The sequence below is a fragment of the Artemia sp. Qi Xiang Cuo genome, chromosome 1 (genome assembly GCF_049724085.1).
Source record: "Artemia sp. Qi Xiang Cuo chromosome 1, ASM4972408v1, whole genome shotgun sequence".
Lineage (NCBI taxonomy): Eukaryota > Metazoa > Arthropoda > Branchiopoda > Anostraca > Artemiidae > Artemia > Artemia sp. Qi Xiang Cuo.
In genome coordinates this window covers 60,782,122-60,809,726 of record NC_142794.1, presented here as the reverse complement: position 1 = coordinate 60,809,726, position 27,605 = coordinate 60,782,122, and the positions used below count along the sequence as shown (strand labels likewise).

The window sequence follows — 27,605 nt, the reverse complement described above, 5'->3', positions numbered from 1 at the left end:
GCTTTGTATCAGTGTAAATGCAAAAGGTAAAAATAGAAACAAGAATGTGAGCCGAAATTAAATAGCGCCCACATTTGCGAAACAAGGGAATTCCGCTTCAAAAATCTCCTTTTTTTATGATTGTCTTGTAGTTTCGATTCTCTCTCCCCCCCCCCCCTTCCCACTTCCTGAAATAAATTTCTACTCACGAGCCTTCTTTGTAGCATTAGTTTATTTATGGTAATACAACTCTGTTTTGCTTCTTTTTTCAAACAATTCTGGTAACGAACTGTAAGTAAGGAGCGACTCGGCCCCATAGTAACCAAAACTTTAGAAAAATGAATTTTGATAACAATTAATGTATGAAAAACATTGACTTTTTATGATAATCCCAAAGATGCAATACTCATTAAGTTAATGTTACCTGTCCAAAGCTACGAGCCGGAGAAAATTTGCTGGATTTTAGAAAAAAAAAACAAAGGAAACCCCACCAAAAAGACATGTGGTCTTAATGAAAATTCCTTAGAGGAGAATTACAGTCCATCATTTTGAGCAATATGGAAAATCACTTTTTTCATGTGGAAGCAGTGATGTGTCTGATTTTTTTTTTGCTGTTGCTGCTATTGGGGCGCTAAACATCATAGAGATAATTAAGCACTTGAAAGATATTGCTATATCTATTGCCTTTAGTAAGTATTAGAAACATGATATCAAAATACAATGCAAGTTTTTACAAAAACTGCATCTTCATTACAGGTATCTTTTGGCAAGGTTATAGCACACGTAGTTTTTGAAAAGATGCTTCCCTGGGGTACGACATTTTATTTGAATGACTCCGCTACCTAATAAATTTCCTGGAGCTCTTTACTAGATCTAGCTAAGAAAAGGCCGAGGGATTTTTTCTCTGTGTTTTCATGGTTTTAAGGTAGGAGGTAAATGTTAAAACATTTCTCTACCTAATTAAAAGTAAAGATCGCCTTCCAGTAGTGTCTAAGGTTAATGCAAAGCTGAAATTTAGGAAGGGTAGCTATCTTCCGGGAAGTTTTAACGTTGGGGGACTCCAGGAGGGGATTTTGAGATGAACTTTTTAGGAACAGCTTTATATGGAACTGGAGAGTCGAAAATTTGACAGTATAGAAGTTGGATGGAATAATTTTTGGAAAATAAGATCGCCTTCCAGTAGTGTCTAAGGTTGATGCAAAGCTGAAATTTAGGAAGGGTAGCTATCTTCCGGGAAGTTTTAACGTTGGGGGACTCCAGGAGGGGATTTTGAGATGAACTTTTTAGGAACAGCTTTATATGGAACTGGAGAGTCGAAAATTTGACAGTATAGAAGTTGGATTCAATAATTTTTGGAAAATAGTTTGCACTGAACCAGATGGTATCTTGGAAACTTTTTTGCAAAAAATAATGATTAAGGTTTTAAGGAGGCAGCGTTATTTATATTTATATCTTCGGATATTTCATTTTATTGGCTTTTTTTTAGATTTGTTGCTCAGCATCAGTTAAGCTGAAGCACTGGTTAGCCAGGCTTTTAAAAGGCATTAAAAAATTTTTCTTCTAAAATAATGAACAATGGATTTGTCTTGCAAAAACACGTAAAAAAATAATCAATGAAGTTAAAGCACACTTATCAATAGGGAAGTTTTACACTTTGTCCCCTTTTTTTTCTCTGTGTCATTATTATATTGTGCTTATTTTTTCATTGTCAAAACATTCTCGACAATTTTAAACCAAAGAAGAGCAAAAAGACTGAATTGTGTGTATGTGTTTTGATCTAAAGTTATTTTTTTCTCCTTTCATTTAATAGAATAAAGCTGATTGATTTTTTTCAGGACTGCCTCTAAAGAAGGACATCTCTGTTAAGTTGCAGTTCCACTTCGGGGTTTACATATTCAATCTAATAGAAGATGTCTGCTGAACGAGAAGTCCCAGCAGAAGATAGCATTAAAGTAGTCTGTCGTTTCAGACCTCTTAATGACTCTGAAGTTAAAGCTGGCTCACAATTTATTGTCAAATTTCCTGGTGAAGAAGATAGCTGTGTCTCTATTGGGGTAAGATAATTAGACATAGTTATGACAAACATGATGTTTACCTGCTTTCATTTTACAAATAGCTTACAGTGAATAAGTAAAAAGATTTCTGACAAATATTTCTGCCAATGTATTGGTGCATACCAGGCAAAAATCCTAAAGCAAATACTTAAAAAAGAGGTAATCAAATCACCTCCTTGGACGCTCAGCAAAAAAAAAAAAATGAAATACTCCCAAAAACAGAAAATCTTCTTTCACCTCCCTACTCCACTCTTCCAATAAAAACTTAAATCTGAAATGGAACTTGAGAAATATTTAATCGCAAACAACGCAAAGAATACATTTTGCCACAATCAAAAGCAGGTGTGAAAATTCTCGAATATGTAGGGAGGGGCCAAGGACATTTTTTTATTTCAATAGGTAACAAGGTCACTCTGATCAATCATCTCCATTCAGTATTACAGTCATCTCCAACTATACAATCATTGCTGCCTAAGTAAATAAGGAAGTGGGCACGATATATTTTTTTTTTTTTTTTTTTTTTTTTTTTTTTTTTTTTTGACCAAGGCACTTCATACAGAAGGAGCTGTCGTAGAAACTTCGAAAGGAGCTCATTCGATTGGGAATTGAAAGTTCTAGTGCCCTTTTTAAAAACCAAAGGTGATTGGTGGGCAATTTTCAAATAACTCTTCTCTTTTTTTCAGGGTAAAGTTTATATGTTTGACAAAGTGTTTAAGCCAAATGCTACTCAAGAAAAAGTGTATAACGAAGCTGCCAGAAGTATTGTAAAAGGTTAGTTGTTTTTCTAACTATTGATAGAATATCAAAAAAAGTTTTAACTTTATTTCAGAAATAACAATGGATCATGTAATCGTAGCTGTGAAATAAAGTTCTTTGAAAATCGATTGACACGAGTACAGACAGAGGCAGGTACCTTCTTCGAAGCTATACTATTTTTAAGATATATAGAAATTATGGAAAGTTTTTCCTGTCTTTGTCTTTTTCCGCATTGGAAAAATCTTTGAAGGTCTATCAAGAACTTCATAGATTAAGCTTTATTTGTCGCTTTAAGCTCTTGTCGGTTTAGACTTTGCTATAAAAAAAAGATGTAAGTCAGTTTGAATGGTATTAGGTTTTCGAAACTAATATAGAAGAATTTATAAATGTCACTTTGGCAAGAATAATTTACACCAGACAACACTGATGCTACGTACATGAGAAGGTTCATGAGATATTTTCTACCTGCCTTTATACTATAAAGGTAGATAGAATCTATAAAGTTTATGGGCTGTATGGCCACTATAATTATCCTTGTCTGTTAAAACTACACTACAGAGCAATGAATGAAAATTGTCAGATTTTATCTTTGTGGTGGAAGGTCTAGCACCATACTTGTACTATGTAATGTGTTTTCGGTATTTCAATTATTATTAGTGTATGTTAGCATTATGTTTTGTAGATGGACGAATTTATGAATACTGGTCTGTAAAGACTCGCTGCCGTCATTACGCTGAAACATATGGTTTTGGGTGATATTAAAAAATAGAATCCTGAAATACTGCCAAGGATTTGTTAAGGACTTTTATATACACAATCTTGTATGAGAGACATGGTTCTTTGTTGTTATTGTTGAGGCTTATCGTTATTTTGTTTTAACGGGAAGTCTAGGTTTACATTTAAAACAGTTCTTGGCCTGTTAAATAGGAGTGGAAACTGGTGTAGTACCACAATGTACTTATGGAATGTTCAAAATCAGAGCGATATATGTCAAAGAGAGGCAAATACATTTTGTATTGTTTAATCCAACACCATTCGATGGTTTTATGTGTGCTGCCCGAGAGGGGGCAGAACGGAACTAAACTTTGAGGTCTTGCCCCCCCCCCCTCCTGCCCTCACCGCTTTAGGAACGACAATACAATGAAATTAAAATATTTTTCACCATGTCTTAAGAATGGATGAGATTATTGATACGAATTTGCTTTAAATAATGACATCTGCAGTTCAATTGTTTTAAAATGTGAATGGCAAGTAAAATGTTCGCAGTTAGCCATTAATTACAGTTGCTGCACTCATAAATGTTTTTGTAAGGCACTTTAAAACTATAGCATAAAAAGTGGCAGGTGTAAGAGCTGGGTTGTCAATCCTCGTACGACCAGTAATTTCTGTTCGTTTTAAAATTCAATTTTCGCTCTTAACTTCCATTCGGCAGGTTTTTCTTCTTTTTTATTATTGGGCTTCAGCTCAAGATTCGGAGCCGATGGCGATTTTAAATATCAAAGGAAAATTAGAAAGCCATTTGGATCTTAAAATGGCTACACGGTATCTATCGACGTGATATTTTAAGTTCTATTTTTTGCGCTTTAGCCAGTGGCGTAATTTCTTTAAAATCCTGGGGGGGGGGACAAATTTGGAGCCAATTTTCCCAAATCAAGTGAAAATGAGAGTAAAAACTGAAAAATGAGCCATTTGGTACCATGAAAGACTATATAGTACTATAAAGATATTTTATAGCACTATAAAAGTAAATATTTACTAAAGAAAAATGATCTGTTTTTGTTGATGCTTGAATTATGCAGGCTTATGTTAGTTTTGATAAGATTTTTGAAGAAACTAAGTTGAGTTGCCCCCTGCCCCATAGCGAATTACACCCCTGGCTGTAGCCCTCCTGCATATTCTCTTATTCTACTCGTCTTTTTCGAGATCTAATTTTTGCTATATTTCATCAATTCGAGTTGTCTATTTTAAATTTTATAAGACATTTTACTTTGTTATGCAATGTTTTTTAGTCACAGGGAATTACTTTCAAGATTTAAAATTAAAGAGCCATGGGAACTAGCTAAGATTAAGATAGATAACTTGGACCGTAAGTCTGAAATACTGTTTATGCGTCATAATTTTTCCCTTTTCCCGAGAATAAAAAAATATCTGAGATATTATTTATTTATGTTTTATATTCGACGTATTTAATTCAATTATGTTTTAAAGTGTATTCTAAATCGTTGCTTTGTTCTATTTGTTGAAGTATTTTGAGGCAAATAAATGAATAATGAATAGATAAATAAATTATGACCTATAGGTCAGACTTAACTGTATGAATAGCCTTTTTAACGCTCAGAAATGAAGTGGTGTTTCAAAACCTGAAATTTTGCCTTAGATTAAAGGGGGAGGGGCGAAGATGTCAAGTTCGTTATTTTGTACAAAGGTTCTTTACTTTTTTGTTGCTTTGAACTATTGTGAAATAAATTATATTTTATCGAAATTTAATTTAGATATAAAAAATATTTCTGGTTTTACTCAAGTTTAGACTGAAGAAAACAGTTATTTTTAAAATCGGAAAAACCGGATTGATCTTGGTATAAATTTCTTTCTCTTGTTGTCTGTCAACTGAATCTACAGTCGACAGTAGTTTCTGTTCTTTGTAAAACATTGCATACTTTGTGTTTCCCCATGTAAATTTTTTGGGAAATTTTAACATTATCAAGATAGAAATATCGCAGCACTGAATACTAAAACATATATTATGTCTCTTGAATGTTTTCACTTTTTAATTAAAAAAAAAAATCGACAATAGAAGTTTTTCAAGGAAAAGTAGAGACACATTAAACAAAAGATGAGCAAAAATAAAATCAGGTAGTTTTTTCCGGCGTAAAACCACCATAAATCACTAGCAATAAATAAATGAAACCAAAAACGGGCAGAAATTACAATAGATAAGCAAGTCAGACTCAAAACAAGCAAACACTGAAAGAAAGAGGAGTAAGGATAATGCCCTTAGTAGAAAGTAGAATGCCCTTAGTAGAAATGCCCTAGTAGAAAGAGGAATAAGGGCATTCTAAAGACCAGATCATAATTTGAATTTAACTTGAAACAATCTTTATTTCGAGCTATGTGTTTTTATTTCTTATAACAAGATGAAAAAGAAAAAAGAGATTACTATCATAACCAAGATCACAGAAAACAACAAATGAATGTGGATTGACTGTTCAATTTATACTGATTTTCATTCTTGAAAGTCTTGATAATTTTAAATTTATTAAAGTTATAAAAGAGAAAACTTTTAAAATCCATTTTATCAAACAGTTCGTGGTAACTAACTGTAAGTAAGGAGCGACCCGGCTCAACGGTAACTGAAACTCTAAAAAACGGAATTTTGATACCAATAGATACATCAAAAGAATCAGATGTTAATTCTAATTTCAAAAATGTAAGTTTCATCAAGTTTAATCTTACCCATCAAAAGTTACGCGCCTGAAAAAATTTGGCTGATTTTCGAAAAAAGGGGAAAAGACCCCCTAAAAGTTATAGAACCTTAATGAAAATCACATCATCATATTCAGCGTATTAGATAACTCTACTGTAGTGGTTTAAATCTCCTATCTAAAAAAATTTGGAATTTTGCATTTTTTGCCAGAAGAAAGATCACGGATGGGTTTTTTTTTTTTTTTTTTTTTTTTTTTTTAAGGGGTAATAGTATTTACCCAGTGGTCCTATAAAATAGTAGGAGGGCTCAATGGAACTGAAATGAAAATTTCTAGTGCCCTTTTTCTGTGACCAAAAAAAATGGAGGGCAACTAGGCCCCCTCCCACGCTCAATATTTTCCCAAAGTCACCCAATTAAAATTTTGAGATAGCCATTTTGTTCAGCATAGTCGAAAATCTAATAAATATGTCTTTTAGGATGACTTAATCCCCCACAGTTCCCAGGGGAAGGGCTGCAAGTTATGAACTTTGCCAATTGTATGTAAGCATTCTTGCATTCTTCTATTCTGGTGGGGGGGGCCGGAGGAGGGGGTTACTCGGGAGAATCTTTTCGTGGAGGATGTTTCTTTGGGGTAAGGGACATTTCTATGAAAGGGGCGCCGGATTTCCAAGCATTATTTAAAAAACGATCAGAAATTAAAATATAAAAAAACAAGTTTTTTCAACTGAAAGTAAGAAGCAACATTAGAACTTAAAACGAACAGAAATTATTACGTATATGAGGGGGTTCTCCCACAAGTCAATACCTCGCTCTTTACGCTACAGTTTTTTTTAGTGCTTTCAAAAGAGCCATCTATTCTAATTAAACGGCCTTTGTGATTCAGGGGTTTGTGAATCAAATTTTTTTTTTATTTTTAACGTAAAGAGCACGGTATTCACTAAGGGGGGAACCCCCTCATATGCGTAATAACATATACGTAATAAACAAAACAATAAAAAAAAGCGATACGGCTCAATAGTAATCGAAACTTTTAAAAAACAGAATTCTGATTTCAATAAATGTATCAAAAGAATGGGCTTATAATGTTGATTCTAAATATATAAATTTCATTAAGTTTAGTATTACTCATCAAAGGCTACGAGCCTAAGAAAATTTACCTAATTTTCTAAAAAGGGGGGAAACATCCCCTACAACTGAAAGAATTTTAATGAAAATCACACCGTCAGTTTCAGCGTATCAGAAAACCCTATTACATAGGTTTCAAGCTCATATCTGCAAAAATCTGCAACTTTGTATTTTGCAACTTTGTATTGCCAGAAGAAAAATATACGAACATAGAAGTTCGTTACGTAAGTTAATTTGTAAATTACGTCAGAACCAAATTTAGAGACAGCCATTTAGCAAAAGAAAAGTAAAATTTTTATGCAAATTTTGTTTACTTATTCAATGACGGTGAGCCAAAATAAAAGCTGCATTAACTAAAAAACGATCAGAAATTAGATTAAAAAAAACAAGTTTTTTAAACTGAAAGTAAGGAGCGACATTAAAACTTAAAATGAACAGAAATTATTCCGTATGTGAAAGGGGCTGTCCCCTCCTCAACGCCTCGCTCTTTACGCTAAAGTTTGACTCTGTCTCACAACTTTATTTTTTAAAATAATAAAAAACTTTAGCGTAAAGAGCGAGGCGTTGATGAGGGGACAGCCCCTTTCATATACGGAATAATTTCTGTTCGTTTTAAGTTTTACTGTCGCTCCTTACTTTCAGTTTAAAAAACTTTTTTTTTATTTAATTCTCAGTAAAGGGCATAACATTTTCTGCCCTTGGAAAGCCTAGGGGGCTTTAGCCTTACTCCTGTTTGTGGTAGTTCATGCTTGTTCGAGTTTGACTTGGTTATCTTTTGTAATTTCTGTTTGTTCTTAGTTTCATTTATTTATTAGTAGTGTATTTACGGTAGTTTTACGCCGGAAAAGGTATTTGACTGTGTTTGTTCTTATCTTTGGTTTAATGTAGCTCTTTACTTTTCTTTGAAAAACCTCTTTTGTGGAGGAAAATTAAAAAGTCAATTTCTGTTTGTTTTAATTGAGTCTTTTTCTTTGGTTAAGAAAAAAATATTTCAAATCATTTAGGTATTCCTCTATGAGAGATTTTGGCTAGCTAATTTGATGCTGGACAAAATTTCACGACAATTTTTAATGATGGTTGTGCTATAATGCTTTGGATTGAGAGGTACGAGGTAAAATAGTCAAATATGTGGGTTGAAAATCTGCATAATCTTTATGGTTCTATAGAAATGTCGGAGTTTTAATCCCCATCGTGTCACAGCCTTGAGTATGGACTAATATTAATCAGCTATCCTTCCCTTAGCCGTCCCTTAGATATCGCAGATATACCCCTTTGACAACCTTGGAAGCATATAAAGCATTTTGTTTTAGTTTGATTTCCTGCTCAACATGCCCTTACAAAATTTAACTTGATATCCTTTGCGGTTTTTGAGATTTAGCTCTGGACATGTTTTCTGGACGAAATTGGATGCACATACTGTCTTCTGATTTAGTTTAACGTCCCCAAAAACATGCGCTGAAGTTCTAATTTACTACTCTGATTTTTTCCTGGGATATTGCACAGGCACCTTTTTGACAATCTGGATACACATAGTTTATTTTTAGTTTTACAACCCCTAAACTTTGCCCGAAAGCTTTAAGTCAACACTATTCTGTTCCTGAGATATTGTATTTTTGCCATTTTGACCAAACCTGGCAACCATCCAAACAAACCATCAACCTGGATGCACTCAAACTCTTTTGATTTAGTTCAAGATTAGTTGTAGTAATAATAGTAGTAGTAGCAGCAGTCACAAGTAGCCAAAATTGCAGTTACAAGCAGTTATAGTCGCATGTAGCTGCAATTACAGTTCCAAGTAGTCGCATTGCAGTCCTAAGTAGTTGTAGTCGCAGTCGTAAGTAGCTGTAGACGCCCTTAAAGGCTCAATTTAATACTCTTAGCCGTTCCTGAAATATTGCTGATACGCTATTTTGACAACCTGCATACATATAGTGCGTTTTAATTTTTTCAATATAAACCCTAACATCCCTAAAAGTTTCACCTTATTGTTATTAACCATTCCAGATATATTGTAGATCATCTTTTTTAACATATTTATTTAGCTAAGCTTATCCCTCAACATGCCCTGAAAGTTTCAATTTATGCCCTGAATCATTCTTGGGGAATTGCTGGTGCGCTCATTTCACAACCTGCATGCACGGATTGTGTTTTGACTTAGTTCAGCATTCCGCTAAACTTTCCCTGAAAGTTCCAACGTAATACGCTTATCTTCGGTAGTTATAGTAGTCATAGTAGTAGCAGCATGCACATTGTGCTTTTTGTTCAACATGCCCTGAAAGGATCAACTTATGCCCTAAACTATTCCTGGAACTTGCTGTTGCGCCTTTTTGACAACCTGCATGCACGTAGTGTGTTTTGATTTAGTTCAACATCCCTCAAAAGATTCCCTGAAAGTTTCACCGTAATAGCCTCAGTAGTAGAAGTAATAGCCGTATGCACACAGTGCCTTTTGGTTAGTTCAACATGCCCTGAAAGTTTCAAGTTAATACTTTAAGCCGTTCCTAAGATATTACTGGTACGTCCTTTTGGCAATTTGCATGCACATAGTGAGTTTTGATTTAGTTCGACATTCCCTGAAAATCTCAAGCCGTTCCTAAGATATTGCTGATATGGCCTCTTGACAACCATCATGCACATAATAATTTTTTTTTAGTTCAATTTCCCCAACAATATTCCCTAAAATTTTTATCCTTAATGCCCTAGTTGTTGTAGTAGTAGTGGTAGCAGCTGTTGCAGTATTAACAGTAGTAGAATGCACTTATTGCCTGTGTGTCTGTTGAATATCCCCCTCATCATGTCCTGGAAGTTTCAACTTGAAACCCTAAGCCATTCCTAAGATGCTGCAGATAGGCCCTTTTGACAACCAACATGCACCTATAGTTTTGATATAGTTCAACTACCCCCTTAATATTTTCTGAAATTTTATCCTTTGTACACTTAGTAGTAACTGTAGTAGCAGTACCAGTAGTAGCAGCATGCACATAGTGCCTTTTTGTTTTTGCAACATCCCCACAACATGCCCTGTACGTCTCAACTTAATGCTCTAAGCAATCCTAAGATATTGTTGATTTGTCCTATTGACAACCTCTATGCACATAATGGGTTTTGATTTAGCTTAACTTCCTCTTCAATATCCCCTGCAATTTTATCCTTAATACCCCTAGTCTTAGTAGTAGTAGTAGTAGCTGCAGTAGTAGTATTAACAGCAGTAGCAGTAGTAGTATGAACATATTGCCTTTTGGTCAGGTGATCATCCCTCTTGTCATTCCCTGAAAGTTCCAACTTAATATCCCAGGCCATTCCTGAGATACGTCCTTCTGACAACCTGCTTGCACGTAAGATGTTTGATTTAGTTCATCACTCCCTTCAACGTGCCCTGAAAGCTTCACCTTATTACCCATATCCTTTTTGGACACCTAAGGTCAAACATATCCCCTTTTTCCTATAGCAAATGCTATGTGTAAACAGTGGGAGAATTGCATAACTTACAGCCCTTGCCCCAAGGGCTGTGGGGATTGTTAGCCCCAGAGTCATAGTTATTGTGTCTTTCAACTATGCTGAACAAAAAGGCTACCTAAAAAATTTTGTCTGATATCTTTGGGAGATTAAGTGGTGGGGGGGGGGCTGCCCCCCCCTTTTTTTTCTTTCTTTTAGAAAGAAAAAAGAAAAGCCATTCCATTGCTAAAGTAAAAAACCATTATTTGTAAGGAGGTTTAAAGTCAATTCGACGAAAATAATATATTCGAGGTACAAAAATCTCGGAATTGTGCCTAAAATGGAATCGCTTACAATAGGCTTTTGCCACTATCTGAACAATTTATTATGAGAAATATGATAACTATGGTACCGTCTGAAAGCAATGAAGTCAAAGGGGCTTGGTCTGGAATGCCTCGGCTAATGTATGAATTATAATTTATCTGATAAATACTACTAAAAAGGAAATTTGGATTCGGTTCGCTATAATACGAAACCTTCTGTAATTTTTGTAACCTGAAAAATTTCCTCTGTGGAATGTATCCCTGCTTTGTCTGCTCGATCTGACTATAGCCTACTTTTATTCTAGTTATGACTGCTGTGTAGATTAATTCAAAATGAGGTTTCTTTTCCCCTTTAGGATAACTACTTGCACAATCATTAAGGTGTATGTTTCTTGTGAAATATGTAGCCTTGTGTTAAGCATACTATTGTAACTTGAACCGAAAAGACAAAACTCTTATATCATTGTCCAAGTTCTGTCCATTTACTGAACCAGAATTATGATTTTGCTTAGATATTCTCTTAGAGAATGATCTAAACTTGCTTAAAAAATTGGAATGTTTACTTATATTTGCTTGTTTTCAACGTATTTTTAAATATAAAAAAATGCATAGTTAATTTTGAAAGTATATTTCTAATAGATGGATAAAACCGAGTGTCAGCTGTCGAATGATATCAAATTGTCATCTTCTGTATGCTAATTGAATATCGTTGGTTTGCAGAAAAAAACCAACCCAAAACTTCATAAAGTGCTTATTTCCAAATATTGTGTTTCAACGCTAATTCGGAGTTTATATCGTACTGTTTTTTTCTATTTGTTTTGAACTGTATATTTATGTTATTTACTTTGTTAAATGATTACCTAGTTATCACGTGAGAACGGTATAAAATAACCCTGTTGAAAAAAAAATCTAAGGAGTTCAGGCATGTAAACACTTTGCAGTTTGAGATTTGCAGTTTACAGTCTTTCTTTACATTACAGATGTCTTGTGTGGTTACAATGGAACGATATTTGCTTATGGTCAGACTTCCTCTGGAAAAACTCATACTATGGAGGGTGTGATTTCTCAACCCCATCTCCAGGGTATCATTCCACGGATAGTTAATGATATTTTCAACCATATCTATTTAATGGAAGAGAATCTAGAATTCCATATCAAAGTGTCCTATTTCGAAATTTACATGGATAAAATACGAGATTTGTTAGATGGTAAGCATTTTCTCTCATTATTACACTAGCTCTATTTATTTCTTTTTTTTTCGCTCTTGTCTCATTATTATTCCAGTCTTGTCTCTATATATTCATTTTAATACGTTTTATACACGCTTCCAGGCTTTCACTTTATTTTTTTGTGTGAATATATATGTGTCCTTGCATTGCATCAGGGGTGAATTCCTTGTCTTCTTCGTCTGCATATTTGGGCATGGACGCAGCATTAGATAAGGGCGTAAAAGTGTTAAGTTTTTTTTTTTTTTTTTTTTTTCAAACTTTGGTCTGAATTTCAATTTTGGACTTTGGTCTGAATTCCAAAGTCCTGGATTATTGGAAGTAGCCATCTGGAATGTTAAGATTCCAAATTGCTTACATGGGTGATATTTATGATTTCTTAGATGTGAATTGTTTATAACTAGGTTGATTTATTTAACATAAGCTTCAAAATGATATGTCAGTTGCAACTCCTTTTCCAAGAAGAGATAAATCAAGCTAATTAAGTAAAAAAAAAAGAAACTACACCAAGAACCTGAAGTTCTGTCTGTTGTTTTTAAATTCTCACTTTACTATCTTGACGCATCGTGTTGATTTGTCCTCACCTAATTTGCACACATGGTTTATTCAGACATTTAACACATCTTGTTGAAGGCTGTCTAAACGCAAAAGACATAAAATCCAAAATCCCATACATTGAAGATGAGTAGCCTTTGACGCTCTGAATCTGTTTGTCCGGGGGAATGGGTATCATGGTTGCGACGATTGCAGCAATCTAGTACTGAACAAAGTTAAACCAATAGTAACCGAAAATTTAAAAACACTTAAAAAACTGGCAAATATTTGAATTCGATTCAGAAATGGTAACTATTATTTATATTAATCTAATTGTAAAGGCAAATTTATAGGAATTTCTAATCTCTAAAGCCAACTTGATAATCATGTTTCACTCTTTGAATCACTGAGATAGAAGTATCATAACTTTGTCCCGAGAAAAGAAGAAAGTTTAACAAAACCTCAAATATTGCGTTGGCAATTATGTTTATTTTTCCAATGGGTAACTTTGGAAATCGGAGTATATGATCATTGGTGTGATATCTTTTAAGAATACAAGTGTAAGGTGACTAATTAAGTAAAGTATGTTGTTCCCTTTCCTTGCTTGGAATCATGATCAGTCCAGCTGGTGTTTTCTTCTGGTTATGGGCTGTGGATGTTATATTTTCTTCAAAGCAGACATATTACCTCTTCTTTCTCGTCCTTTCCTGTCTTCTTTCAAAGCAATAAGCTAAATTGGTACTTATGTAGAAAGCGGAAAGTACGTGATAATTGTAATACGAACAGATAGGATAAAACCGGGTTAGTCTTACCCGGATCGTAATTGAACAAAGGTGTCTGTAGAATAATGGATGTGAAAATGAAGAATTGAACTTTATTTTTTGGGGGTTTAGGGGGAATAAAAGGTACTTAGGTTGGGTTGGATTAGGTTACGTATTTAATATATGCTATGCTTCCCCCCTCCTCTATTGTGCAAACATATAGCCCAATTTTGTTCATAAACTATTATATTTTCATCCTAATTGGTTTTATTTCATTAGCATTAACGAAACTTCACTTCTCGCGTACTTACCGCTTTCTACATAAGTACCACGACATTTTCTGGTAAAACTCATGAAAAATTCGTCCGAAGAAAATAAACATTTTTTTTTTTTTGAAAAATTAATATGGGAAAGAAAACGACATTGAAAAAAAAAGTCACGAAAATCATAACATTTTCAGGAAGGTGTGTATACTTTTTCCCGTGGGCGTGTCTCCTGGCTGATAAATTTCATATTACGCTTCTCACAGATATTCAGTATTGCTGGAGTATTTACAGAGGCTATCATTATCTAGATTATCTATTTCGCCTTCGGATTGATTAATTTATTTTCAATGGTTTTGTCTTTTTTTTTCGGCTCGGAAATCAACGCCAACATAATCAAAGTCGTTGTTGCGTCTTGTCATGAGAAAGAATAACCTTCCTCCGTAACCATTGACGGTCTGATTGCCGAAACAGTTGGTAAGTTTTATGTACATGGGGAGCCTTATGACTGCTGACAGCTGCCATACTACCGATATCAATCGCCGACTTGTTTTAGTTAGCTCTACGTTTAACAGACTATAGAATATACGGTAGTGTGGCTACTTCTCGAAGAAACTGCAAGGCCTTCTATTCAGTAACCTTATTGTGCCAATCGCTCTGTACGGGTGTTAGACATGGACTCTGAAGACAGAAGATGAGTGCAATTTCCTTGCTTTTGATATCAATCGAGACTAATCGAAGGTTTCAACCGTTCTAATTGAATGTTGTAAAAGCCATCATTCATATGTATAAAAAAAATGGCTTAGCCTCTTGAATTTTTGTATTTCAGGACAATTTCAAACTGTAGGTTGAATTAGCCTGCATTTAAAAATAGCCACCAATTAGCTTCAGATTTTGAGATTTTAATTTAGTGTGATTCCTCAGTAACGAGCCTAATTGTGAAAATCTTTTCGGAGACATTCTCTCCGCAGTGCGGCTTTCTATTTCTGGGGAAAACTTGTCTCTTCTCTCGTAGAGTTTTTGCAGTCGTTATTCTCCCTTGCGAAATTTCTTTGCAAAAATTTGGCAGCCACCTATATGCAACTGAAATTACTAAGGAAAGAAGCCGGTCTCTTTGAATTCAGGGAAGGATTTAGCACTAGTGTTGAGAAAGAGAAAAGACCTTTGCAAATGAAACTTCCTAATAGTTTTTCTGCTTATAGGAAACTCCGTCTTAAAAAGAAAAGAGTTATATCAAATGGGTAATATATATATATATATATACATACATATATATATATATATATATATATATATATATATATATATATATATATATATATATATATATATATATATATATATATATATATATATATATATATATATATTCACCGCAGCACCAAGCCGCCTGAGGCCAACACAGCTATGCACGCTCCTCCTCCATCCAAATCTATTCAAAGCCTCCCTCTTTACACCCTCCCAGTAAATTCCCATTTCCCTTAAATCTGTCTTCATAACATCTTCCGCCCTAACCGCGGACGACCTGCTTTCCTTTCCCTAACCGCGGAGCCCTAGACGGTTGGCCGAAAAGGACAATCTTCGGCAGTTTGTCATCCTTCATCCGCAGAACGTGCCCTAACCATCTCAACCTTTCTCTCATTATAGCCCTAGAAAGTGGCATTGAACCACACTTTTCGTACAGCCTACTGTTTGAAATACGGTCAGTAAGCGGGATACCCAGAACAATCCGTAGGCAATTTCACTGGAAAACATCTAACAAATCTTTATGTTTTCGGAGCGCCCATGCTTCAGTACCATATTTGACCACTGTCATCACTGTAGCTTCTAATATTCCAATCTTGGTTTGCAGACTTATCTTCCTATTCTTCCAAATTTTTTCTAATTGTGGAAAAATACCCTGAACCTTGTCTATTCTACTTTTAAAATCTTAACTGCATCCACCGTCTTTACTATTAATACTACCGAGGTAAGTGAAAGCTGCCCACCTGATCAATCTTTTCGTTACCCAATGTCACCTTTTCATCTTCACTTATTCCTAGTTTTAGCGACTTAGTCTTCTTAACATTAATTCTTAAACCTATTCTTGCACTCTGAACTTGCAAAACCTTTAAAAATTCATTCATTTTGCACACACTTTAGTTTAGGATGCTTAAATCATCAGCATCAGCATAATCTAAGTCCAGGAAAGTCTTTCCTCCCTATTTGATTCCGTATTCCCTCATTGCGTTTCCCGTGCTCCTTAATACAAAGTCCATCAAAATGATCCATATAAAAGGGGATAGAACATAACCCTTCTTAACTCCTGATGTAATACGAAACCAGCTGCTCACCTCATTTCTTACCTTAACCACAGCAGTGTTATTCTCGTACATAGCACTAATCACTTTAATATATTTGTCGGGTTTACCATACAAGGATAAGACCTTTGCTAAAGCTCTTCTATCAACATAATCAAACGCTTGCTCATAATCTATGAAACTGAGGACCAGAGATATTTGATAACTCCGGCACTTCTCAATTATTAACCTAAGAATGTAAATTTGGTCGTCACATCCTCTACCCTTTCTAAAACCGCGCTGTCTTATCTTATAACTTCGTCTACAGCATCTCTCAGTCTAAAAAGTATCATATTACTAAGTAATTTGCTACCTATAGAGACCAGGCTAATGCCTCGATAATTACCACACGCACTGTTATAACCTTCCTTACACAATGATTTAATTAGGGTTTTCCTAAAATTGCTAGGTACTTCCCTTTTTCAAAAATCATATTCATAGTCTTCGGTAACTTATTTCTAACTTCAGAGACAACATATTTAAGAATATCTTTTGCCACACTATCGGCACCTGTGGCCCTATTGTTTTTTTTATCCTTTTAGTACTGTCACTAACTCTTCCTCACAAAACAAGTCTTCCTTCATATCCAAGATATCACAAGCTTTTTCATTTTTCTCTATTTCTTTTCCTTCAATTCTATCTCGGTTTAGCGCATTCTCAAAATGTTCTGCCCATCTCTCTTTAACTCTTTCCTTATCACTAAGTGTGGCCCCGCTCCTATCTTTAACAGGGCCAAGTCCGGATTGACAACTCTCTCTCAATTTATTAACATGCCAGTACAATATTTTTTACTATAATGGCGTCTAGCAGCATCTTCCAGATCCTCGGCAATTGTATCTGTGTCCTCCACTTCACACCTCCTTAGTTCATATTTTAATGCTTCCTCCTCTTCCTTTACATTCCTCTTGTTTTCATATGATCTATTACTCAGATAATTCTTGTACAAGCCCCATTCTCTGTATTAAACGTAAAGCTTTTTCACTAATATTCCTAGCTGCTCTCCTAACTTACTTCCCTTAACTCTCCAGTTTAGTGTTCAACTGTTCACGGAAAGTTTCTCTCAAATTTTTATCTCGTAGTCTACCAACATCATAACTTCCCGGGAGGTAGTTACCCTTCTGAAATTTCAGCTTTAAATTACCCCTTTACACTACTTGATGGTGATCTTTACTTTTAACATCAATAACAACACTCCTACATACCCTAGTATCATGTATTGATCCTGCCAGTCTTCGGTTTACAATAACATAATCAGTAAGGTTTGTCGTCTTACCATCACGTGAATCCTTCGTTAACTTCTGGGAGGGCCATTTTATGACCAAACACTGTATTTGTTAAAACTAGATTGTTATACCTACAAAATTGCAGCAGTCTGTAGCCATTGCTGTTTACTTTTTTTTACATTAATTTACCTACACTAGGATACCATCTATCCCTATTTCTACTGACCAAGGCGTTCTACAGGGGTATATACTGCTATAACTGATACCCTGAACTTTTTAGTCATAAAATGAGCAATTAGTATTCTATTATTAATACCTTCCCAGCCTTAAAAAAGACTTAGCAGCTTCTTTATTCGTCACGAGTCTTTCTTCCTGTCTATGTACCCCATCCTTTCTGCCCGATTAAATAAATTCTATATCACCTAATTTCATGCTTCCTACCACTGGGGTACGAGTTTCTGAAACTCCTAATAAGTCCAGCTCGAATCTTTTGGATTCGTCAGTCAAGGTGTCGATTCGATAGTTATTTTTTAGTGTCATATCTAAGTTCCAATTTTAATATTCTTTAAATATCTTAATTTATTTTGGCCTCAGGAAAAGCAATGGTCCCAGATGCCTGTGCAGGACGGGGATCACATATCTTCTTAAGTCTACACCGAAGTGCTTAAGCCGGCTTAGAACCGGACAGCAAGAAGTCCCTGGGACCCTCAGTTGAATGGAGGCTCTGTGGAGTCCGGGGTCCATTCTGGTCACAACATGGTTTTCAGCATTTGGCGATGCTCTTCTATCAACAAGAGTTGAAATCCTGCTCAGACAATCTAAAGCCTATAACCCTCGACTCATTATATATTTATGCCTAATATATCATGCTACTACGGGAAGGCAACCCATGGTAGATAAATGAGCTAGGAAGGAGTTTTTCTGCCCTTAGCCCACCAAAACAAACCAAACCCAGAAGAACTGTCCACTAATCAGAATCCCGTACGAATGCTGTTTCTTTTACAAGGCTATAATTTCCTCGATGGGTGCCACTCCTCAAGTGGGAATAAAGATGACCGCAAGTTCTCCAGTGTTGCAGGTAATCAGAATGGGTCGAGGTAGCCCTTTGCGGAGGTCATTGTTCATAGATCTCGATATTACGCCCTGCTAGAGTTACCCTCCTATCGAGGATCTTCCAACGATGGTATTCTGTATCACCATGCAATTTGGCCCATAGCTGCGAGAAGGTTTGTAACTCACAGGACGTGTGCACACACCCGTGGGCCCTGCTGAATGTACATCGGAGGGGCCTTCCTCCTCCATCTGTATTTACGGCCCCAGATCTGAATCTAATTATCTTAGTTTTAAAAGTAGAATTATAAAAAATAATATGATTAAATCCAAAGGTTATTTTTTTAATATCAAACTTGTTTAGATAATAAAGTAAAATCAATGTTTAAGTACTGCAAAATTTAATTATAATGTAACGTTTTTTATGATGGATTCTCAGAACATATCATTTTATTTTGTGCTTTGCTTGTGTTTTAGACAATTTAATTAGTTAAGTGGATATGCTTTATATAATATCACCAAATAGGTGCGTTTTGACGATATAAGTATAGCTTTTGTTTCGCCATCACTATTAGGAAACTAATTGGTTGTTACAGAAACAACTAATCAATTGGCTCAGATACCTTGGATCGTATGCTCAGTTCAATTAAATTTCAAATTACCATATTTTAATTAGATTAGTTTTAAATGTCTGTATAATTATTTTCTTGTTTCTCTCAGTTGTAACGGTCCATCAGTTGTTTACAGCCACGACTGCTCAACCTGTGGTTTTGCGGATTTTTGTGAATTTTAATGATATTTGGGGCTTACTGATAGACTGTCACGCTTGAAAACAACAATTTGGTTGAAATATCTGTAGGGTCTAAGTCATAAGCCACATATTAGTTGCTTTGCTTTATTCTGGAATACCCGTGATGAATATTGTTGTGTGCTGGTTGAAAATGTGTTACATTAGATAAATGGAAATGCTTGTTTTTAGATAACTGTTACATTTACTGTAATTTTTTTTTTTTTTTTTTTTTTTTTTTTTTTTTTTTTTTTTTTTTTTTTTTTTAGAGAGAGAGAGAGAGAGGGGGGAGAGATGCTCCATATATGTGCGGAGTCATCAGTCCTAAGTGTTGTCAAAAATCAATTTGAATCCTAGTGTGTTTGTTAGCATGCTGTTTTGCTTTGTAGAAGTGGCTCTAGAATTTACGTCTTCCCCAACGGGATCGGTGGTAGACAGTGATAACGTTTTCTATGCAATAACATTTTGCATTCATTTTAGCCGTTGTGCAATCGAAAGGTATAATATTAGCTAAAGTATGGTATCATTAAAGCGAACTAAAGGAGGAAAACATTGTAGTTGGCAATGCAAAAGGGTGTCCAAAATCTTCCATGAGCGATTTGATACCCTTCCTTCAAAATACTAGGTTTAATGAAATTGTTTTGAATCAACAGGTGACATTTTGGTCCCTGCAAAACGTTTATTTTTGTAAGTGTCTGTGTCTCTATTTCTTTTCTCTTTCTCTTCGTCCCTCTCTTTCTCTACTTTCTTTTGTAAAGTCTTACGCACCTCTGTAGATGCGCATAAACTATGAAAAGTTGACAGAAATCTGATATCTGCTGTTTAATCGAGTTTTTACGTATCAGGTTGACTTTCTCTTAAACTTGACTTCCTAAATATTTGGATGAATTTATTTCAAAAAATATTTTTTCTAACATATTCTTCTTCTTTTTTCAGTATCTAAGGTTAATTTAAGTGTTCATGAGGATAAGAACCGCTGTCCGTATGTTAAGGGTGCAACTGAGCGGTTTGTTTCTAGTCCTGAGGAGGTTTTTGAGGTCATAGAGGAAGGCAAATCAAATCGGCATGTTGCTGTTACAAGTAAGAACGCCTTGGCTTTTATGCTATTTCAGCAAATGTTCTCTTAGTTGTTTGATGTTGATCTAATCCAGTGGTTCCCAACCAATCTTGGGCTATATCCCACCTAGGCAATTTCTAAAAATCCACATTCCAATGAATTCAGTTTCTAATAACCCTCATGCCTCCTCGTGATATTTAAATTTTGCTATTCAAAATTTTAGGTGTGTTCACCCCAAGGAAGCTTAAAAGACCAAGCTTAACTTGGTATTGTTTTTTCAGGTCGTTCTCTAGGCATATTTTACACTTATGAAAAATATTATCTGCATACAGCGCCTTTTATAAAATGTGTGAAGTCATGGCGGTACTATTATGCATCTTTTTTGCTCTCTAAATGCATTTGAATGTGACAGGGTTGAAAATAAAAAGCATTTTTTCATAACTAAGGCTCTAAAGAATTGTCAGCCGAATGGTGGACGTCCCGCCCATGACTCACCAAAATATTGCCCTGCCCCACTGGTGGGGCCTGCACCCCACGTTGGTGATCACGGATCTAATCTGTTTCATACTGAGTGTGAACACAGTTCCATTTTTATTCTGGCAAAAAAAGTTGTACCATGCTGCTTTTTATTTATAATTTAAATGAAATGAAAATATTTATAACGGGTAAAATGCTTACTTAAGACGCCTAAAAAAATTTTTGCAAATAAACACCTGAATATTTCGTGAAGCCGAAATGCCCATGCTTTCTGTTGAACCAGTTAAAATATCAGCAAGAAAACTAGAAATCCTGGATTGAATTACCAAAAATTATTGAAATGGGGTTCATGTTTTTGTCGCAGGCAACAAGATAGATTCTGACGAATAACAATGAAATTTCTATCTTATTATGTCTATTGACTTTATTCGTTTTCTTTATTTCTTTTTTATACATTTTAGTTTTCCAAAACACCCTGTTAATTGTCATGGGGCTTGAAAAGCCAACATTAAATAGATAATATCTGACATATTATATACTATTATTGCAATATTGTATACTATTGTTATTGTGAAAATGCATCAGTGTAAAGAGTAAACCCATTGATAGTTGTCATTTGCCCTAGGTTTACATGGAATGAAATATGCCACCAGTGGAGAGTACGTTCTTGGAAACTAATTTATATTATTAAAGAACTTTTGGCACCTTGAACCGAATGGGTGTCTGAAGACCCTACTATTTTTCAATGAACGGAAATTCTCGAACCGATCATAATCTTGGGGGACGCTCCTTTCCTATCTATCGCCATCTTTCGTGCCTGTTGCCCCTAATTGACTGTACAACAGTCAATCAAAGTTTTTCTATCAGCGACGCCCAAACTTCAGTATAGTGTTAACTAGTATATTTTAAACGATGTTTGGGGTCTAGTGTAATACAATATTGGGTTTCAACTAGTGAAGGTAAGAGAATTTTCAGTGCTTAAGTCTTTTTTAGTGTAAATAATTATTGAAAATACATAAACTTGTATTTTTATATTCTAGAATTTTTTTTGTCACTATACTTCTGATAGACAAAGCTAAATGTTTGCATTAGCACCTCCGCTCTGCGCCTAATCCTAATAATGATTGTGGTATATACGACTGAATAATGATGACCAGTAAAAATCAGCTTAAGTGGGGAATTAAATTATTTTATATTATTTACGCTTTTTTTTGCGCAGTTTTTTTTTCCGATTTTTTCTTTGTGCTTAAAGTATATCCATAGAACCTTTAATTTCTTTGAAGTATAATTTTTTCGGCTTAAAACTATTATGAATTAATAGAATAGGAGAATATTTTACTATAACCACAGACTATGTGGTAATAAATTTGCTCCAAGGTTACATTAAGGGAGTGTATATCATGTTCTAGTGGTACAAAAGTATAATTACTACCATTTTGTAACATTTTTTTTTTAATTATTGAATCATTTTGTAGTAATGGTGTAATAGTACTATCACCTGAATTAGTCTATGAAAATGACTTCCCGGCCAGTAAAATCTACTGCGCTCTTTTTACTTTTTCTTTTTTTTTCGAAGTTTTTATACGGTGTTTTCCTTTATTATATCCTCATAAACTCGTAAAAAGAATATTGAAATTGCCAGCTACACTTTCTTTATTTTTTTACGTTTGCCCTTAGTAACCTATTTCTTGTCCAAATCAGCTAATGAATTTTTTTCAGATTATTTGTTTTCTTTCTTTCAATAAGTTATATACAATAAGTTACTGTACGGTAAGGGGATAAAAATGATGACTTTTTATACTGTGCAGGGTTTCCAGTCGGTGAAAAATCATTAGATTATTTAAATAACAGGAATTCGTTCGTATATCCCAAGAGGAAGTTGAACGATTCCGTTTAATAGGAGTTGTTATTTTATTCAATGTTATTCTTAGCTTGCGTTTGTTTTACTGAAAATGAAATTATTGGTCAAAAATATGTTATTGTGATTTGGACCTTTCTTCCTATAAACTGCAGTGATGGCTTTACCTCTGTCCCCCTTTTGGGCAAATTAACCCAATTTATTTACACGTTTTTTTTTTCGAAGAATTTCGCTAATTTATGAAATGCGTGTGAGGCAATGCCTATTATTTGATACAATATGTATAAAGAGACCTAACGTGTCTTTGTATATTTTCCCAACTAGATATGAACGAGCATAGTTCCCGAAGTCACTCCGTGTTTTTGATTAATGTGAAGCAAGAGAACTTAGAAAACCAGAAGAAGCTCTCTGGCAAACTCTATCTTGTCGATCTCGCCGGCAGTGAAAAGGTATGGGCTTATGAACTTTTTTCATTATATCTGTGAGTATTCTCCCAAGGTTTGACCCAGGTTAGACTGCTCAAACTATAGGAATAACTTCTATTTCGGCTAATAGGAAAACATGTAACCTCTACAGAAAGGTAAAAGCTATGAAGTTTTTGTCTTACGTAAAAGTTATCTGCCCCTTCTTAGTAAAAAAAAATAAAAAAAAATAGAGGATTATAGAGGATATAGAGGATAATAAGGATTATAGAGGAAACGGAGGAAAAATAGAGCACATTGTCTTTTCATTTAACAATATCCAAAATTTTAACAGTCAAAATAATAATTGCTGTTGTAAAATTACAGACAAAATGATTCTGACCTCCAAGAAACTCCCAAAGCATCTAGAAATAACTTGAATGATTTCGTCCCATCAATGGTGCAGGCATTCCCTCAGTTTTCCTATCTTTCTCCCCTTGAATTTGTTCCCCTTCCATTCCATTTTCTCTTTTGATGTGGAAACACAGCTGAAAAACTTTTGATGTGAAAACAAACTAAACATGTATTATATTTTCATCATGTATCTACTTTATTCTGACCAAATTCTTTTGTGGATTCAATGTCAGACATGTATTAATTATGTTGGATAACATTGTAGTGTCTAGCTGTTCTCCTAAGTATTGGAGGTAGGGGTTCATAAAGGGAAAATAAAACAAAAATAGCTACATTTGAGCAATAGGAATGGTTGAAAACGAAACTCACATCTAGTAAAAAAGAAAAGAAGAAGAAAAATATAACTAAATTAGAAGTACTACAAAATACGACTAAAAGTTTCTCTAGGTACAAGACTCCATAGTATCTTTTTGTAAAATATCAAGGAATAATTATGTACAGGAATAAAGAGTTTTCAGACCAAATTGTCGCCAATCTATTTTAAAAAAGAAGAGACAAAAAACTGAAGGTGGAAGCTAACATACAAATATATACATGAACGTTTTCAATTACAGCCTGAACTATTTTTAAAGGGAAACAAAATAAAAGAAAGAACACTACGTTTTCAGCAATTGAAAATAGTAAAAAAATAAAAACACATACATCTAGACGAAAAACAATTACTATAAAATTGGAAATGGTTCAAAGCAGGGTGGATTGCTCCTCTAGGCGCAAGATTGTGCAGGATTAATCCTGCACAATCCTGCAGAATGGAGAATGCATCCTCCATCTGCAGGATGGAGAATCCTGAAGAATGCAGAAATGTATCAATCCTGGCAGAATGAACGAATTGCATTCCTCATAATTGTAACTAGACGAATAAATTTCTAGAATAATAAGTCACAAAAAGGTGGATTAAATTATAGATTAGGATAAATTATTAAGAATTATAACTATGATGATTAATAGCAGCCTATGAGAAAGTTAAAATGTAGGTACATTAGGGGCCTACATTTATAACACCCACAGTACTTTAAATAAGTAATAATGAAAAAAAAAACACAAATCAAGAAACTCCTTAAAAAAGCAAGAGAAAAAAAAATTATGCCACAAATAACCATTAATACTAATAATTAAATACAAATTTATATATATATATATATATATATATATATATATATATATATATATATATATATATATATATATATATATATATATATATATATATATATATATATATTATACAAATTAAATAACATGTGACTAATAGATAAAAAAATACCAAAAATAAAATTGTCTTCCATCTCTAGACTGTGATTCCTCTCCCAATAATTCTTTTATAAATAGCTGTTAGTGTTCTGCCTCCCTAACACTATCTGGGAAGGGTTAGAAGCTGCTCTAAAGACATGACTGTACATTTCTAATAGACAGTACCTAGTGTGACACTATCAAATAATGTTTTCCGTTGTAAGTGTATTAAAGCCGACACTCTGCTATAGTATATCATTAGACAGCATCTTAATGGAATATTTTTCGTTCCTTTTAATACAATGTTTCTTTTAAACGGCTCGATTATTTTTTTCTGAAAATTTCTGCACTAGTATTTTCTGTGCTGAAAAACCCAATCTGCATAGGTTCACGACTTTGGCAATTTTTTTTTCCAAGGTCGATCGTATTGAACCTATTGGCCTATAAGATGACCTCGTCACATCTGCGAAACTCCCATTTAAAACAGCGGTTCATTCTTTAAAGGGCTGGAGATATAACAATGACTAATTTGGTTATATCAGGATAACTTGGGAGAAAATGCGCTAGAATGTTTTTCTTATGTCGACCATTCTGAATTAAACCTAGAGTGTCAAACATCTAGAACAAAAAGAAATCGAAAGAAAAATGGTCATCTGACAACCTGGATAATCAAATGTCCAGAATTCAATGGACAGATTTCAAGAGAATCAATAGCGAACTCAATGTGAGTATAGAAAATCGAATAAAAAGAAATTTTTGTCTAACAACCGGAACCATCCAACGCTGAACAGCTATATCCAAACATCTAAAGCAAAAGGTATGGAAAAAGTCTCTTAGATAATGATAATACTTAATGAATCTCCATCCCAAGAACATTTTGAAGACATGACAACGAAAATCACAACGAATTCCGCAAACGATACAAATCCTACAAAAGTTATGATTCTGTGAAGGCTAAACAGGAAGGAGGAATTGGATTCACGCCAGAATTTCTTAATTCCATTAAAATTGCTGATTTGCCAGTCCATGACATACAAATAAAGAATAACACGATAATTATGCGAATGCGTATTTTAGATATTTCAGAGTGGATGTGCAATGGAGTTGGCCTAGTTCTTACTGAATTGTGAAACAACGTAATTAAAGCAAATATAATACCCGAGGAAAAGGCTAGAAAAAAGGCCCACATTAATCTGCGGTTTGAAGACAAGCAACAGTAAGAATCACATATACAAGCTTGCCGTGTGCCGCGTGCCGATGTGTAATTTTTTTATTCGTCATAGATACTAAAAAAGATATGACCACTGGTGAGGGGAAAAGACTTGATTTATTCTCTTTAAATGTATATGAATATGACGTCAGTCGCATGACTTTTCCCCCCAATTTGAAGGCTCCAAAGGAAATTTCTCAACCTCGTAACCTGTCTAGATCGTTTCTTTCAGGCCAGAAAATCCCAGGGTGTCAATTTTCAAATAAGTATGGAGCCCATTTTTCTCAGTGTAATAATAAAAATAATTAATTTGATTAGTATAATTGGTAAAATCACGATTGTAATAAGTGTCTAATCGCAGTTCCTGACAGAAAAACAGTTACACAGCCTGGAAAATTGCCAAGTGTCGTCAGGCGCTAGATGGCGTGGATTTTTTTTTTTTTTTTTTTTTTTTTTTTTTTTTTTTTTTTGTCGACAACAGAGGCAGTTTCCACTAAAACGTTACCCATACTCTTTGGCACAGAGTTTGGTTAAAATAACCCGAAGTAATGTTCAGTAAGACTTTATTGGTTTAAGAATATTGGTAAGACTTTATTGGAATTTAGAATATTGGTTAGTTGCTGCTTCGTAAGTTCTATTAAGGTCTTAGGCAAGGAGTTGGGCATCAGGTTTGAGCCCATTCAAGTCTAGGAAACTTCTATAAATCACAGTGTTTTTGCTGTTTAATGGCTAAAAGAGATCAAAGGAACATTTCTATTAAAAAATTTGAAGTCGCTAAAATTATTATTTATGATAAATTACATAAATAAATTAACATAAGTTGATGTAATTTATAAATTAATTTACAGAAGTTGCATAAGTTACATAATTTATGAATAAATTACATCAACACTTTTGTCAAAAATAATTGCTGAACGGTATTTTAAAGGATGTACAGAGGTGACACGACAGCGTTGCTCTTTACAAGATACTTCACGGGCCTCAGTAATACGGCCACCAAAAATGATTTGAAAGCTTTGATATTGTGGCATATAATGCCGGCTTGATTTGTGTTTCAGTCTATCGGACAAGTATCTCCTTTACTACTATAAGTAAACTTGGAAACTAATTCTGCGTATTCGTTGTCAAGTTCAGTCAAAATTAGAAGCCGTTTTGGATTTTCCTCTATACGGGGTTGAAACCAGAAATAGATGTCTTATCTTCACTAAAAAGAATGACAAAAATCCTTGCACCCCCCCCCCCCCCTTCTCGCTCTTCCTCACATTTTCATGTATTGGCATGCCCCCGTATACGATAGGATAAACCCTGACAGTCTCAAACTATTTGAATTGTTTGAGTTTATGTAACTCAGGTGATGATACTTCTTTCATTATTTTTTAGGTCGGCAAAACTGGAGCCGAGGGTGTAGTTTTGGATGAGGCAAAAAATATCAACAAATCTTTATCTGCTCTTGGAAATGTTATCTCCGCTCTTGCTGATGGAAACGTGAGTAGTTTATCTGTGTTCTATCCAATTATTTAATCATGCGGGAGCAAATTTTCACAGTCAGGCACATACAAGAAAAGTTGTGTAAAGTATGGCTTGTGAAGGCAGTATGATTTCTCAGTGCTGGTTAAAAC

The 27,605-nt window shown here is 34.5% G+C and overlaps 1 protein-coding gene across 1 annotated transcript in view; it reads left to right on the top strand.

Annotated features, from left to right (window-relative positions):
- The window catches only part of Khc (kinesin heavy chain), an 85,837-nt gene that overhangs the window by 21,134 nt on the left and 37,098 nt on the right, over nucleotides 1-27,605 (top strand). The window contains exons 2-7 of the mRNA XM_089085953.1: nucleotides 1,815-2,033; nucleotides 2,717-2,804; nucleotides 12,077-12,304; nucleotides 20,216-20,359; nucleotides 22,996-23,120; nucleotides 27,367-27,471. Of these exons, the coding sequence (XP_088942079.1) occupies nucleotides 1,890-2,033; nucleotides 2,717-2,804; nucleotides 12,077-12,304; nucleotides 20,216-20,359; nucleotides 22,996-23,120; nucleotides 27,367-27,471 (834 nt within the window). The 5' untranslated portion in view covers nucleotides 1,815-1,889. The remainder of the gene's footprint in view (nucleotides 1-1,814; nucleotides 2,034-2,716; nucleotides 2,805-12,076; nucleotides 12,305-20,215; nucleotides 20,360-22,995; nucleotides 23,121-27,366; nucleotides 27,472-27,605) is intronic.